Source organism: Lonchura striata, chromosome 34 (genome assembly GCF_050655825.1).
Source record: "Lonchura striata isolate lonStrDom1 chromosome 34, ASM5065582v1, whole genome shotgun sequence".
Taxonomy (NCBI): Eukaryota; Metazoa; Chordata; class Aves; order Passeriformes; family Estrildidae; genus Lonchura; species Lonchura striata.
This window is the reverse complement of record NC_140736.1, coordinates 5,335,506-5,349,030: the sequence shown is the minus strand read 5'-3', so window position 1 is coordinate 5,349,030 and position 13,525 is coordinate 5,335,506. Positions and strand designations below refer to the sequence as shown.

Below are 13,525 nucleotides of genomic sequence, written 5' to 3'. Positions count from 1 at the left end.
AAAATTCCCCCCAAATCCCTCCCCAGAGCTCCAGGAGCAGCTGCCCGTAGTTCCGGGTCACCGCTGCATTTTGGGGGAAATTCGGGGGAATTTGGGACCGCTAAAACCCCAAAATTTCAAAAATCCCAAAAATCCCCCAAAAAATTCTTCAAAAAGCCCAAAAAAACCCCAAAATTCCCCCCAAATCCTTCCCAGAGCTCCAGGAGCAGCTGCCCGTAGTTCCGGGTCACCGCTGCATTTTGGGGGAAATTCGGGGGAATTTGGGACCCCCAAAATCCCAAAATTTCAAAAATCCCAAAAATCCCCCAAAAAATCCCTCAAAAAATCCAATGTCCTCGCAGATCTCGAAATTGGAGCTCACGGTCACCCCAAAAACCCCAACATTCCCCCCAAAAATCCATCTGAGACCCTTCCCCAAAATCCCCCAGACCCCAAAAACCCCAAAATCCCCCAAATTTGCCCCAAAAATCCCAAATTTCCCCCAAGAATTCCCCACATTTCCCCCAGCCCCACCGATGTCCTCATGGTGGGAATTTGGAGCTCACGGTCACCCCAAAAACCCCAAAATTCCCCAAAAAAAACCCCAAAAATCCACCTGAGACCCTTCCCCAAAATCCCCCAGACCCCAAAAACCCCAAAATCCCGAAAATTTGCCCCAAAACTCCGCACCGATGTCCTCGCGGGTCTCGAATTTGGAGCTCATGGCCACTTGGTCGTTGCCTCTTCCCACGATCTGGGGGAGGAAAAAGGGGAGGGGGACCCCAAAAAATCCTTCAGGACCCCCCAAAAAATCCCCCCAAAAAATCCTTCAGGACCCCCCAAAAATCCCCCCAAAAATCCCTCAGGACCCCCCAAAAATCCTTCAGGACCCCCCAAAAATCCCCCCAAAAATCCCTCAGGACCCCCCAAAATTCCCTCAGGACCCCCCAAAAATCCTTCAGGACCCCCAAAAATCCCCCCAAAACCCCTCCAAACCCTCCCAAACCCCTCCAAATTCCCCCCCAAAATCCCCCCAGGACCCCCCAAACCCCCCCAGGACCCCCAAAAATCCCCCCAGGACTCCCCAAATCCCCCAAAATCCCCCCAAAACCCCCCCCAAATCCCCCCAGGACCCCCCAAAATCCCCCCAGGACCCCCCAAAATCCCCCCAGCACCCCCCCAAAATCCCCCCAGGACCCCCCAAACCCCCCCAGGACCCCCCAAAATCCCCCAAAATCCCCCCAGGACTCCCCAAATCCCCCAAAATCCCCCCAGGACCCCCCAAAATCCCCCCAGGACTCCCCAAACCCCCCCAAAATCCCCCCAAATCCCCCCAGGACCCCCCAAAATCCCCCCAGAACCCCCCAAAATCCCCCCAGCTCCGCCCCCAAACCCCCCCAAATCCCCCCAAACCCCCCCAGGATCCCCAAAATCCCCCCAAAATTCCCCCAGAACCCCCCAAAATCCCCCCAAAGCCCCTCCAAACCCTCCCAAAACCCTCCAAATTCCCCCCGAAATCCCCCCAGGACCCCCCAAAATCCCCCCAAACCCCCCCAGACCCCCCAAACCCCCCAAAATCCCCCAAACCCCCCCAAATCCCCCCAAAACCCCCCAAACCCCCCCAAACCCCCCAGGACCCCCCAAACCCCCCCAGGACCGCCCAAAATCCCCCAAAATCCCCCCAGGACCCCCCAAAATCCCCCCAGGACCCCCCAAAATCCCCCCAGCACCCCCCCAAAATCCCCCCAGGACCCCCCAAACCCCCCCAGGACCCCCCAAAATCCCCCAAAATCCCCCCAGGACTCCCCAAATCCCCCAAAATCCCCCCAGGACCCCCCAAAATCCCCCCAGGACTCCCCAAACCCCCCCAAAATCCCCCCAAATCCCCCCAGGACCCCCCAAAATCCCCCCAGAACCCCCCAAAATCCCCCCAGCTCCGCCCCCAAACCCCCCCAAATCCCCCCAAACCCCCCCAGGATCCCCAAAATCCCCCCAAAATTCCCCCAGAACCCCCCAAAATCCCCCCAAAGCCCCTCCAAACCCTCCCAAAACCCTCCAAATTCCCCCCGAAATCCCCCCAGGACCCCCCAAAATCCCCCCAAACCCCCCCAGACCCCCCAAACCCCCCAAAATCCCCCAAACCCCCCCAAATCCCCCCAAAACCCCCCAAACCCCCCCAAACCCCCCCAGGACCCCCCAAAATCCCCCCAAAACACCTCCAAACCCCCCCAAATCCCCCAAAATCCCCCCAAATCCCCCCAAAACCCCCCCAGGACCCCCCCAAACCCCCCCAAAATCCCCCCAAAATCCCCCCAAACCCCCCAAACCCCCCACCATGGGGCAGAGGCAGTCCCGGGCCAGGCTCATGCTGAACGTTGCCATGGTAACGGGGCGGAATCCCAGGATTTTGGGGTAAAACTCCAGCGGGGACAAAGTCTGGGAAAAGGGGCACGGGTCGGGGATTTGGGGATTTTGGGGGATTTTGGGGGGATTTGGGGTTTTTGGGGGGATTTGGGGTTTTTTTTTGGGGGGGGTTTGGGGGGATTTTGGGGGGTTTTGTGTGGATTTTAAGGGGTTTTTTGGGGGAATTTTGGGTTTTTTGGGGGGATTTTAGGGAGTCTCTGGGGGGGATTTTTGGGGGGTTTTTAGGGGGATTTTGGGGTCTTTTGGGTGATTTTGGGGGTTTTTATTTGGGGTTTTGGGGGGATTTTGGGGGGTTTTGTGTGGATTTTAAGGGGTTTTTTGGGGGAATTTTGGGTTTTTTGGGGGGATTTTAGGGAGTCTTTGGGGGGATTTTGGGGTTTTTTTGGTGTTTTTAGGGGGATTTTGGGGTTTTTTGGGTGATTTTGGGAGGATGTGGGGGTTTTTTTGGGGGGTTTTGGGGGATTTTGAGGGGTTTTGTGTGGATTTTAGGGGGGAATTTTGAGTTTTGGGGGGATTTTAGGGAATCTCTGGGGAGGATTTTTGGGGGGTTTTTAGGGGGATTTGGGGGTATTTGGGGTGATTTTGGGGTTTTCTGGGGGGATTTTTGGGTTTTCGGGGAGATTTTGGGGGGATTTGGGTTTTTTTGGGGGGATTTGGGGTTTTTATGGGGGGATTTTGGGGTTTTTAAGGGGTTTCTTGGCGGGGGAATTGGAGTTTTTGGGAGAATTTGGAATTTTTTTAGGGAGATTTTGGGCGTTTCTGGGGGTTTGGGGTTTTTGAGAGGAATTTATGGGGTATTTTTGGGGTGATTTTGGGGTGATTTTGGGGATTTTTGGGGTCTCACCCCCGAGGTGATGATGAGGGGATTTTTGGGGTATTTTTGGGGTATTTTTGGGCTGATTTTGGGGGGATTTTTGGGGTGATTTTGGGGATTTTTGGGGTCTCACCCCTGAGGTGATGATGAGGAGATTTTTGGGGTATTTTTGGGGTGATTTTGGGGTGATTTTGGGGTGATTTTTTGGGAGATTTTGGGGATTTTTGGGCTCTCACCCCCGAGGTGATGATGAGGGGATATTTTGGATATTTTTGGGGCTGATTTTGGGGTGATTTTGGGGATTTTTGGGGTCTTACCCCCGAGGTGATGATGAGGGGATGTTTTGGATATTTTTGGGGTATTTTTGGGGTGATTTTGGGGTGATTTTTGGGGATTTTTGGGGGATTTTTGGGCTCTCACCCCCGAGGTGATGATGAGGGGATATTTTGGATATTTTTGGGGTATTTTTGGGGTGATTTTGGGGTGATTTTGGGGTGATTTTGGGGATTTTTGGGGGATTTTTGGGGTCTCACCCCCGAGGTGATGATGAGGGGATATTTTGGATATTTTTGGGGTATTTTTGGGGTGATTTTGGGGATTTTTGGGCTCTCACCCCCGAGGTGATGATGAAGGGATGTTTTGGGGTATTTTTGGGGTGATTTTGGGGTGATTTTTGGGGTGATTTTGGGGATTTTTGGGCTCTCACCCCCGAATTGATGATGAGGGGATATTTTGGATATTTTTGGGGTGATTTTGGGGTGATTTTGGGGATTTTTGGGGTCTCACCCCCGAGGTGATGATGAGGGGATTTTTGGGGTATTTTTGGGGTATTTTTGGGCTGATTTTGGGGTGATTTTTTGGGAGATTTTGGGGATTTTTGGGGTCTCACCCCCGAGGTGATGATGACCGACTGGAAGCGCTCGAACACCGGCCGGATGGCGATGGAGGCGTCCAGGCAGCTGGGGGGGGACCCCAAAATTCCCTTAAAATCCCCCCAAAAAAACCTCAAAATCCCCTGAAAAACCCCCCAAAAATCCCCTGAAAAACCCCCCAAAAATCCCCTGAAAAACCCCCCAAAAATCCCCTCAGAATCCCCCCAAAAAAACCTCAAAATCCCCTGAAAAACCCCCCAAAAATCCCCTCAGAATGCCCCCAAAAATTCCTCAGAATCCCCCCAAAAAAACCTCAAAATCCCCTGAAAAAACCCCCAAAAATCCCCTCAGAATCCCCCCAAAAATCCCCTCATAATACCCCCAAAAATCCCTCAAAATCCCCTAAAAAACCCTCCAAAATCCCTCAGAATCCCCCCAAAAATCCCCTCAAAATGCCCCAAAAAAAACCCCAAAAATCCCTCAAAATCCCGTAAAAAACGCCCCAAAATCCCTCAGAATCCCCCCAAAAATCCCCTCAGAATCCCCCCAAAAATCCCCCAAAATCCCCTAAAAAACCCTCCAAAATCCCTCAGAATCCCCCCAAAAATTCCTCAGAATCCCCCCAAAAATCCCCTCAAAATGCCCCAAAAAAAACCCCAAAAATCCCTCAAAATCCCCTAAAAAACGCCCCAAAATTCCTCAGAATCCCCCCAAAAAACCCCCAAAAATCCCTCAAAATCCCCTAAAAAACCCTCCAAAATCCCTCAGAATCTCCCCAAAAAACCCCAAAAATCACCCCAGAATCCCCCCCAAAAATCCCCTCAGAATTCCCCTAAAAAACCCCAAAATCTCACCAAAAAACCCCAAAATTCCCCTAAACCTCCCAAAATCCCCCCGAAGACAACCCCAAAATCCCCTAAAAATCCCCCAAAACCCCCCCAAAAAAGCCCAAATCCTCCAAAATCCCCCCAAAAAAATTCCCCAAACCCCCCTCAAAACCTTCAAAATCCCAAAAATCCCCAAAAATCCCCAAATCCCCCAAAATCTCCCCAAAAACCTGAAGTGCAGGACGGGGTTGGAGACGCTCGGGGCGCGATCGTCGAAGGGCTCGATGATGATGGTGAAACCTGCGGGATTTGGGGCAATTTTGGGCAATTTTGGGCAATTTTGGGGAATTTTGGGGTTTTTGGAGGGTTTGGGGGGAAGATTTGGGGATTTTTGGAGGAAGATTTGGGGATTTCTGGGGGTTTTTGAGGAATTTTGGGGTTTTGTTGGGGATTTTGGGTAGAATTTTGGGTTTTTTGGGGGATTTTGGGGGGAATTTTGGGGGAATTTTGGGTTTTTTGGGGGATTTTGGGGGGAATTTTGGGGGAATTTTGGGTTTTGTTGGGGATTTTGGGTAGAATTTTGGGGGTTTCTGGGGTATTTTGGGGGGGGTTTGGGGGAATTTTGGGTTTTTTGGGGATTTTGGGTAGAATTTTGGGTTTTTTGGGGATTTTGGGTAGAATTTTGGGGGTTTCTGGGGTATTTTGGGGGGGGGTTTGGGGGAATTTTGGTTTTTTTGGGGGATTTTGGGTAGAATTTTGGGGGTTTCTGGGGTATTTTGGGGGGAATTTTGGGGTTTTGGGGGAATTTTGGGGGTTTTTTAGGGTTTGGGGGGAAGATTTGGTGATTTTGTGGGGAATTTTGGGGATATTTTTGGGCTATTTTTGGGATATTTTTGGGGTATTTTGGGGTTTTTTTGCCCACCTTTGCTGTGGGTGCTGACCAGGGTTTTGGGATATTTTTGGGATATTTTCGGGATATTTTTGGGATATTTTTGGGATATTTTTGGGGTTTTTTTGCCCACCTTTGCTGTAGGTGCTGACCAGGGTTTTGGGGTATTTTTGGGGATATTTTTGGGATATTTTTGGGATATTTTGGGGGATTTTTTTGGGATATTTTTGGGATATTTTTAGGGTATTTTGGGGATATTGTTAGGATATTTTTGGGATATTTTTGGGGTATTTTGGGGATATTTTGGGGATATTTTTGGGATATTTTGGGGGATATTTTTAGGGTATTTTGGGGGATATTTTTGGGATATTTTTAGGGTATTTTGGGGATATTGTTAGGATATTTTTGGGCTATTTTTGGGCTATTTTTGGGGTATTTTGGGGTTTTTTTGCCCACCTTTGCTGTAGGTGCTGACCAGGGTGGCGAAATTGGCCACGAGGGTGATCGGGGAGAAGTCGGCGACGTCGGGGAGGGCGAGGGTGCGGAGGAGGGAGTGGAGCCGCTCGGCACAGAACCTGGGGGAGCCGAATTTGGGGGTCAGGGACCCCAAAATCCTCCTCAGGGACCCCAAAAACCCCAAAAACCACCCCAAAAACCCCAAAAACCACCCCAAAACCCCCCAAAACCCCAAAAACTTCCCCAAAAACCCCCATGGGGAGGGTGTGGAGGAGGGAGTGGAGCCGCTCAGCACAGAACCTGGGGGAGCCGAATTTGGGGGTCAGGGACCCCAAAAACCCCCAAAACCACCCCAAAATCCTCCTCAGGGACCCTAAAAACCCCAAAAACCACCCCAAAATCCTCCTCAGGGACCCCAAAAACCCCAAAAACCACCCCAAAAACCCCAAAACCCCCAAAAACCTCCCCAAAACCCCCAAGGGGAGGATGCGGAGGAGGGAGTGGAGCCACTCGGCACAGAACCTGGGGGAGTCGAATTTGGGGGTCAGGGACCCCAAAAACCCCCAAAACCACCCCAAAATCCTCCTCAGGGACCCCAAAAACCCCCAAAACCATCCCAAAAACCCCAAAAACCCCAAAAACCACCCAAAAAAACCCCAAAAAAACACCCCAAAAACTCCAAAATTTGGTTTTTTTGGGGTGCCAATCCCATTTTTTCAAGGCTTTTAGGGGTCCCAGAGAGGTTTTTAGGGGTGCAGATCCCATTTTTAGGGGTCCCAATCCCGTTTTTTGGGGTCCCAAACCCATTTTTGGGGTCCCAATCCCATTTTTGGGGGTCCCAATCCCATTTTTTGGGGGTTTTTGGGGTGTCAGACCTGAGGGGCTTGCGCTCGATGCAGACGCGCTCGCGCAGCTCCCGCAGGAACCCGGGAGGGTTTTTAGGGAATTTTTGGGGTCCCGATCCCATTTTTGGGGGTCCCAATGCCATTTTTTGGGGTCCCGATCCCATTTTTGGGGGTCCTAATCCCGTTTTTGGGGTCCCAATCCCATTTTTTGGGGGTTTTTGGGGTGCCAGACCTGAGGGGCTTGCGCTCGATGCAGACGCGCTCGCGCAGCTCCCGCAAGAAGGCCGGAGGGTTTTTAGGGGTCCCGATCCCATTTTTTGGGGTCCCAATCCCGTTTTTTGGGGTGCAGATCCCGTTTTTTGGGGTGCAGATCCCGTTTTTTGGGGTGCAGATCCCGTTTTTTGGGGTGCCAGACCTGAGGGGTTTGCGCTCGATGCAGACGCGCTCGCGCAGCTCCCGCAGGAACCGGGGGGTTTTTAGGGGTCCCAATCCCATTTTTGGGGTCCCAATCCCATTTTTTGGGATTCCTGATCCCATTTTTGGGGGTCCCAATCCCGTTTTTGGGGGTCCCAATCCCATTTTTGGGGGTTTTTGGGGTGCCAGACCTGAGGGGCTTGCGCTCGATGCAGACGCGCTCGCGCAGCTCCCGCAGGAACCGGGGGGGTTTTTAGGGAATTTTGGGGGTCGCAATCCCATTTTTGGGGTCCCAATCCCATTTTTTGGGGTCCCAATCCCATTTTTGGGGGTCCCAATCCCATTTTTTGGGGTTTTTGGGGGTGCCGGACCTGAGGGGCTTGCGCTCGATGCAGACGCGCTCGCGCAGCTCCCGCAGGAACCGGGGGGGTTTTTAGGGGTCCCGATCCCATTTTTTGGGGTCCCAATCCCATTTTTGGGGGTCCCAATCCCATTTTTGGGGGTCCCAATCCCATTTTTGGGGGTTTTTGGGGGTGTCAGACCTGAGGGGCTTGCGCTCGATGCAGACGCGCTCGCGCAGCTCCCGCAGGAACCCGGGGGGGTTTTTAGGGAATTTTGGGGGTCCCAATCCCGTTTTTTGGGGTCCCAATCCCATTTTTGGGGGTTCCAATCCCATTTTTTGGGGTCCCAATCCCATTTTTTGGGGGTTTTTGGGGTGCCAGACCTGAGGGGCTTGCGCTCGATGCAGACGCGCTCGCGCAGCTCCCGCAGGAAGGCCGGGGGGGTTTTTAGGGAATTTTGGGGGTCCCAATCCCATTTTTGGGGTCCCAAACCCATTTTTGGGGGTGCAGATCCCATTTTTGTGGGTCCCAATCCCATTTTTTGGTGTTTTTGGGGTGCCAGAGCTGAGGGGTTTGCGCTCGATGCAGACGCACTCGCGCAGCTCCCGCAGGAACCCAGGGAGGTTTTTAGGGGTCCTGATCCCATTTTTGGGGTCCCAATCCCATTTTTGGGGTCCCAATGCCATTTTTTGGGGTTTCCACACCCGTTTTTTGGGGTGTCAGACCTGAGGGGCTTGCGCTCGATGCAGACGCGCTCGCGCAGCTCCCGCAGGAAGGCCGGGGGGCTGAGCTGCTGCACGCGGGGCCCGCGCAGCTGCGCCCGCAGGTGCTCGACCAGGCGGCGCAGGAACCCCACAAAGTGCTCGGCCGTGCGGATGCTGCCCGGGACGGCCTCTGGAATGGGGAAAAAATGGGGAAAAATGGGAAAAAACGGGGTTAAAATAGGGTAAAATGGGAAAAAACGGGGTTAAAATGGGAAAAACGGGGTTAGAAACACCCAAAATCACGAAAACCACCCCAAAAACCCCACAAAGTGCTCGGCCGTGCGGATGCTGCCCGGGACGGCCTCTGGAATGGGGAAAAAATGGGGAAAAACGGGAAAAAACGGGGTTAAAATAGGGTAAAATGGGAAAAAACAGGGTTAAAATGGGGAAAAACGGGGTTAAAATGGGGAAAAACGGGGTTAGAAACACCCAAAACCACGAAAACCACCCCAAAAACCCCACAAAGTGCTCGGCCGTGCGGATGCTGCCCGGGACGGCCTCTGGAATGGGGAAAAATAGGGTGAAAATGGGAAAAAAGAGGAAAAAACGGGGTTAAAATAGGGTAAAATGGGAAAAAAGGGAAAAAAACGGGGTTAAAATAGGGTAAAATGGGGAAAAACGGGGTTAAAATGGGGAAAAACGGGGTTAGAAACACCCAGAAACACCAAAACCACCCCAAAAACCCCACAAAGTGCTCGGCCGTTCGGATGCTGCCCGGGACGGCCTCTGGAATGGGGAAAAATAGGGTGAAAATGGGAAAAAAGGGGAAAAAACGGGGTTAAAATAGGGTAAAATGGGAAGAAACGGGGTTAAAATGGGGAAAAACGGGGTTAGAAACACCCAAAATCACCAAAACCACCCCAAAAACCCCACAAAGTGCTCGGCCGTTCGGATGCTGCCCGGGACGGCCTCTGGAATGGGGAAAAATAGGGTGAAAATGGGAAAAAAGGGGAAAAAACGGGGTTAAAATAGGGTAAAATGGGAAAAAAACGGGGTTAAAATGAGAAAAAACGGGGTTAAAATGAGAAAAAACGGGGTTAAAATGAGAAAAAACGGGGTTAAAATGGGGAAAAACGGGGTTAGAAACACCCAAAGCCACGAAAACCACCCCAAAATCCCCACAAAGTGCTCGGCCGTGCGGATGCTGCCTGGGATGGCCTCTGGAATGGGGAAAAAATGGGGAAAAACGGGGAAAAACGGGAAAAAACGGGGTTAAAATAGGGTAAAATGGGAAAAAACGGGGTTAAAATGGGAAAAACGGGGTTAAAATGGGGAAAAACGGGGTTAGAAACACCCAGAAACACCAAAACCACCCCAAAAACCCCACAAAGTGCTCGGCCGTGCGGATGCTGCCCGGGACGGCCTCTGGAATGGGGAAAAATAGGGTGAAAATGGGAAAAAAGAGGAAAAAACGGGGTTAAAATAGGGTAAAATGGGAAAAAAGGGAAAAAAACGGGGTTAAAATAGGGTAAAATGGGGAAAAACGGGGTTAAAATGGGGAAAAACGGGGTTAGAAACACCCAGAAACACCAAAACCACCCCAAAAACCCCACAAAGTGCTCGGCCGTTCGGATGCTGCCCGGGACGGCCTCTGGAATGGGGAGAAATGGGGAAAAATGGGAAAAAATGGGAAAAAACGGGAAAAAACGGGGTTAAAATAAGGTAAAATGGGAAGAAACGGGGTTAAAATGGGGAAAAACGGGGTTAGAAACACCCAAAAACACCAAAACCACCCCAAACCCCACAAAGTGCTCGGCCGTGCGGATGCTGCCCAGGACGGCCTCTGGAACGGGGAAAAATGGGGAAAAATGGGAAAAAACGGGGTTAAAATAGGGTAAAATGGGAAAAAACGGGGTTAAAATGGGAAAAACGGGGTTAAAATGGGGAAAAATGGGGTTAGAAACACCCAGAAACACCAAAACCACCCCAAAAACCCCACAAAGTGCTCGGCCGTGCGGATGCTGCCCGGGACGGCCTCTGGAACGGGGAAAAATAGGGTGAAAATGGGAAAAAACGGGGTTAAAATGGGAAAAAATGGGGTAAAAAATGGGAAAAAAATGGGAAAAAATGGGTAAAAATGGGGTTAAAATGGGAAAAAAATGGGTAAAAATGGGGTAAAAAATGGGGGGAAATGGGGAAAAAAATGGGAAAATACAGGGTTAAAATGGGAAAAAAATGGGAAAAAAATGGGGTTAGAATGGGAAAAAAATGGGGAAAAATGGGGTAAAAAATGGGGGAAAAAATGGGAAAAAAACGGGAATCAACAGGGTTAAAATGGGGGAAAAAATGGGGAAAAATGGGGTTAAAATGGGAAAAAAAATGGGAAAAAAATGGGGTTAAAATGGGAAAAAAAATGGGGAAAAATGGGGTCAAAATGGGAAAAAAATAGGAAAAAATGGGGTTAAAATGGGAAAAAATGGGGGAAAATGGGGTAAAAAATGGGGAAAAATGGGGAAAAAATGGGAAAAAACAGGGTTAAAATGGGGGAAAAAATGAGGAAAAATGGGGTAAAAAATGGGGGGAAATGGGGAAAAAATGGGAAAAAACAGGGTTAAAATGGGGGAAAAATGGGGAAAAATGGGGTTAAAATGGGAAAAAAATGGGGAAAAATGGGGTTAAAATGGGAAAAAAATGGGGAAAAATGGGGAAAAATGGGGTAAAAAATGGGGGAAAATGGGGAAGAAATTGGGAAAAAACAGGGTTAAAATGGGGTAAAAATGGGAAAAAATGGGGTAAAAAACAGGGTTAAAATGGGGTTAAAATGAGAAAAAAATGGGGAAAACTGGGGTAAAAAGTGGGGGGAAATGGGGTAAAAAATGGGGGAAATGGGGTACAAAATGGGGGAAAATGGGGTAAAAGTGGGGGAATGGGGTAAAAAGTGGGGGAAAAAAGGTACAAAATGGGGGAAAATGGGGTAAAAGTGGGGGAAATGGGGTAAAAAATGGGGGAAATGGGGTACAAAATGGGGGAATGGGGTACAAAATGGGGAAATGGGGTAAAAAATGGGGGAAATGGGGTAAAAAATGGGGGAAATGGCGTAAAAAATGGGGGAAATGGGGTACAAAATGGGGGAAATGGGGTACAAAATGGGGAAATGGGGTAAAAAATGGGGAAATGGGGTAAAAAATGGGGTAAATGGGGTAAAAAAGGGGGAAATGGGGTAAAAAATGGGGGAAATGGGGTACAAAATGGGGAAATGGGGTACAAAATGGGGAAATGGGGTACAAAATGGGGAAAATGGGTTAAAAATGGGGGAAATGGGGTACAAAATGGGGGAATGGGGTACAAAATGGGGGAATGGGGGAAAAAATGGGGGAATGGGGTAAAAAATGGGGAAATGGGGTAAAAAATGGGGGAAATGGGGTACAAAATGGGGAAATGGGGTACAAAATGGGGAAATGGGGTAAAAAGTCGGGAAAATGGGGTAAAAAACGGGGGAAATGGGTCAGGAACGGGCCCCGCACCGTGCAGGATCTGCTCGGGCAGGACGGGGTTGGCCAGGAGCAGGTCGGAGTCGCGGGCGGCGCCGGCCTCGCGCAGCCCCTGCAGCAGGCGCTGGTACTCCTGGGCCAGGCGCTGGGAATCCTCCTCCTTCAGCCTGGAACCATCCCAAAAATCATCCCTGGGATCCCAGAAATCATCCCTGATCCCAAAATCCATCCCTGATCCCAAAAATCATCCCTGGGATCCCAAAAACCATCCCAACCCCGCAGCCCCTGCAGCAGGCGCTGGTACTCCTGGGCCAGGCGCTGGGAATCCTCCTCCTTCAGCCTGGAACGGATCCCAAAAATCATCCCTGGGATCCCAAAAATCATCCCTGGGATCCCAGAAATCATCCCGGATCCCAAAAATCATCCCTGGGATCCCAAAAACCATCCCAACCCCGCAGCCCCTGCAGCAGGCGCTGGTACTCCTGGGTCAGGCGCTGGGAATCCTCCTCCTTCAGCCTGGAACGGATCCCAAAAATCCATCCCTGATCCCAAAAATCATCCCTGATCCCAAAATCCATCCCTGGGATCCCCCTGAGATCCCAACCCCGCAGCCCCTGCAGCAGGCGCTGGTACTCCTGGGCCAGGCGCTGGGAATCCTCCTCCTTCAGCCTGGAACCATCCCAAAAATCATCCCTGAGATCCCAAAATCCATCCCTGAGATCCCAAAATCCATCCCTGGGATCCCAAAATCCATCCCTGAGATCCCAAAAATCATCCCTGATCCCAAAAATCATCCCAGATCCCAAAAATCATCCCTGGGATCCCAAAAATCCATCCCGGATCCCAAAAATCATCCCTGATCCCAAAATCCATCCCTGGGATCCCAAAATCCATCCCTGAGATCCCAAAATCCATCCCAACCCCGCAGCCCCTGCAGCAGGCGCTGGTACTCCTGGGCCAGGCGCTGGGAATCCTCCTCCTTCAGCCTGGAATGGATCCCAAAAATCATTCCTGGGATCCCAAAATCCATCCCTGATCCCAAAATCCATCCCTGGGATCCCAAAAATCCATCCCTGATCCCAAAATCCATCCCTGAGATCCCAAAATCCATCCCTGAGATCCCAGAAATCATCCCGGATCCCAAAAATTATCCCAGATCCCAAAAATCATCCCTGGGATCCCAGAAATCATCCCTGAGATCCCAGAAATCATCCCGGATCCCAAAAATTATCCCTGATCCCAAAAATCATCCCTGAGATCCCCAAAATCATCCCTGGGATCCCCCTGAGATCCCAAATCCATCCCTGACCCCAAACCTGACCCCAAACCCGTGCCCATTGACCCCAAACCCGTGCCCTTTGACCCCCGGCGCCCTTTGACCCCCCGGTGCCCTTTGACCCCCTGTGCCCATTGACCCCAAACCCGTGCCCTTTGACCTCCCCGTGCCCTTTGACCCGGTGCCCTTTGAC

General features: G+C 50.9%; 1 protein-coding gene across 11 annotated transcripts in view; it reads right to left on the bottom strand.

Moving 5' to 3' along the window:
• ERCC2 (ERCC excision repair 2, TFIIH core complex helicase subunit) overlaps window positions 1-13,525 on the bottom strand; it is a 37,841-nt gene that overhangs the window by 12,504 nt on the left and 11,812 nt on the right. For all 11 annotated transcript variants that reach the window (XR_014950847.1, XR_014950846.1, XR_014950848.1 and 8 more), the window contains exons 10-16: window positions 12,090-12,223; window positions 8,587-8,755; window positions 6,262-6,380; window positions 5,147-5,216; window positions 4,107-4,176; window positions 2,314-2,415; window positions 670-733 (exon numbers count right to left, since the gene is read on the bottom strand). Coding sequence is in view for 7 of the 11 variants with exons in the window: in XM_085564690.1 (XP_085420816.1) it covers window positions 670-733; window positions 2,314-2,415; window positions 4,107-4,176; window positions 5,147-5,216; window positions 6,262-6,380; window positions 8,587-8,755; window positions 12,090-12,223 (728 nt within the window). In the remaining 4 variants the exon portion in view is untranslated. The remainder of the gene's footprint in view (window positions 1-669; window positions 734-2,313; window positions 2,416-4,106; window positions 4,177-5,146; window positions 5,217-6,261; window positions 6,381-8,586; window positions 8,756-12,089; window positions 12,224-13,525) is intronic.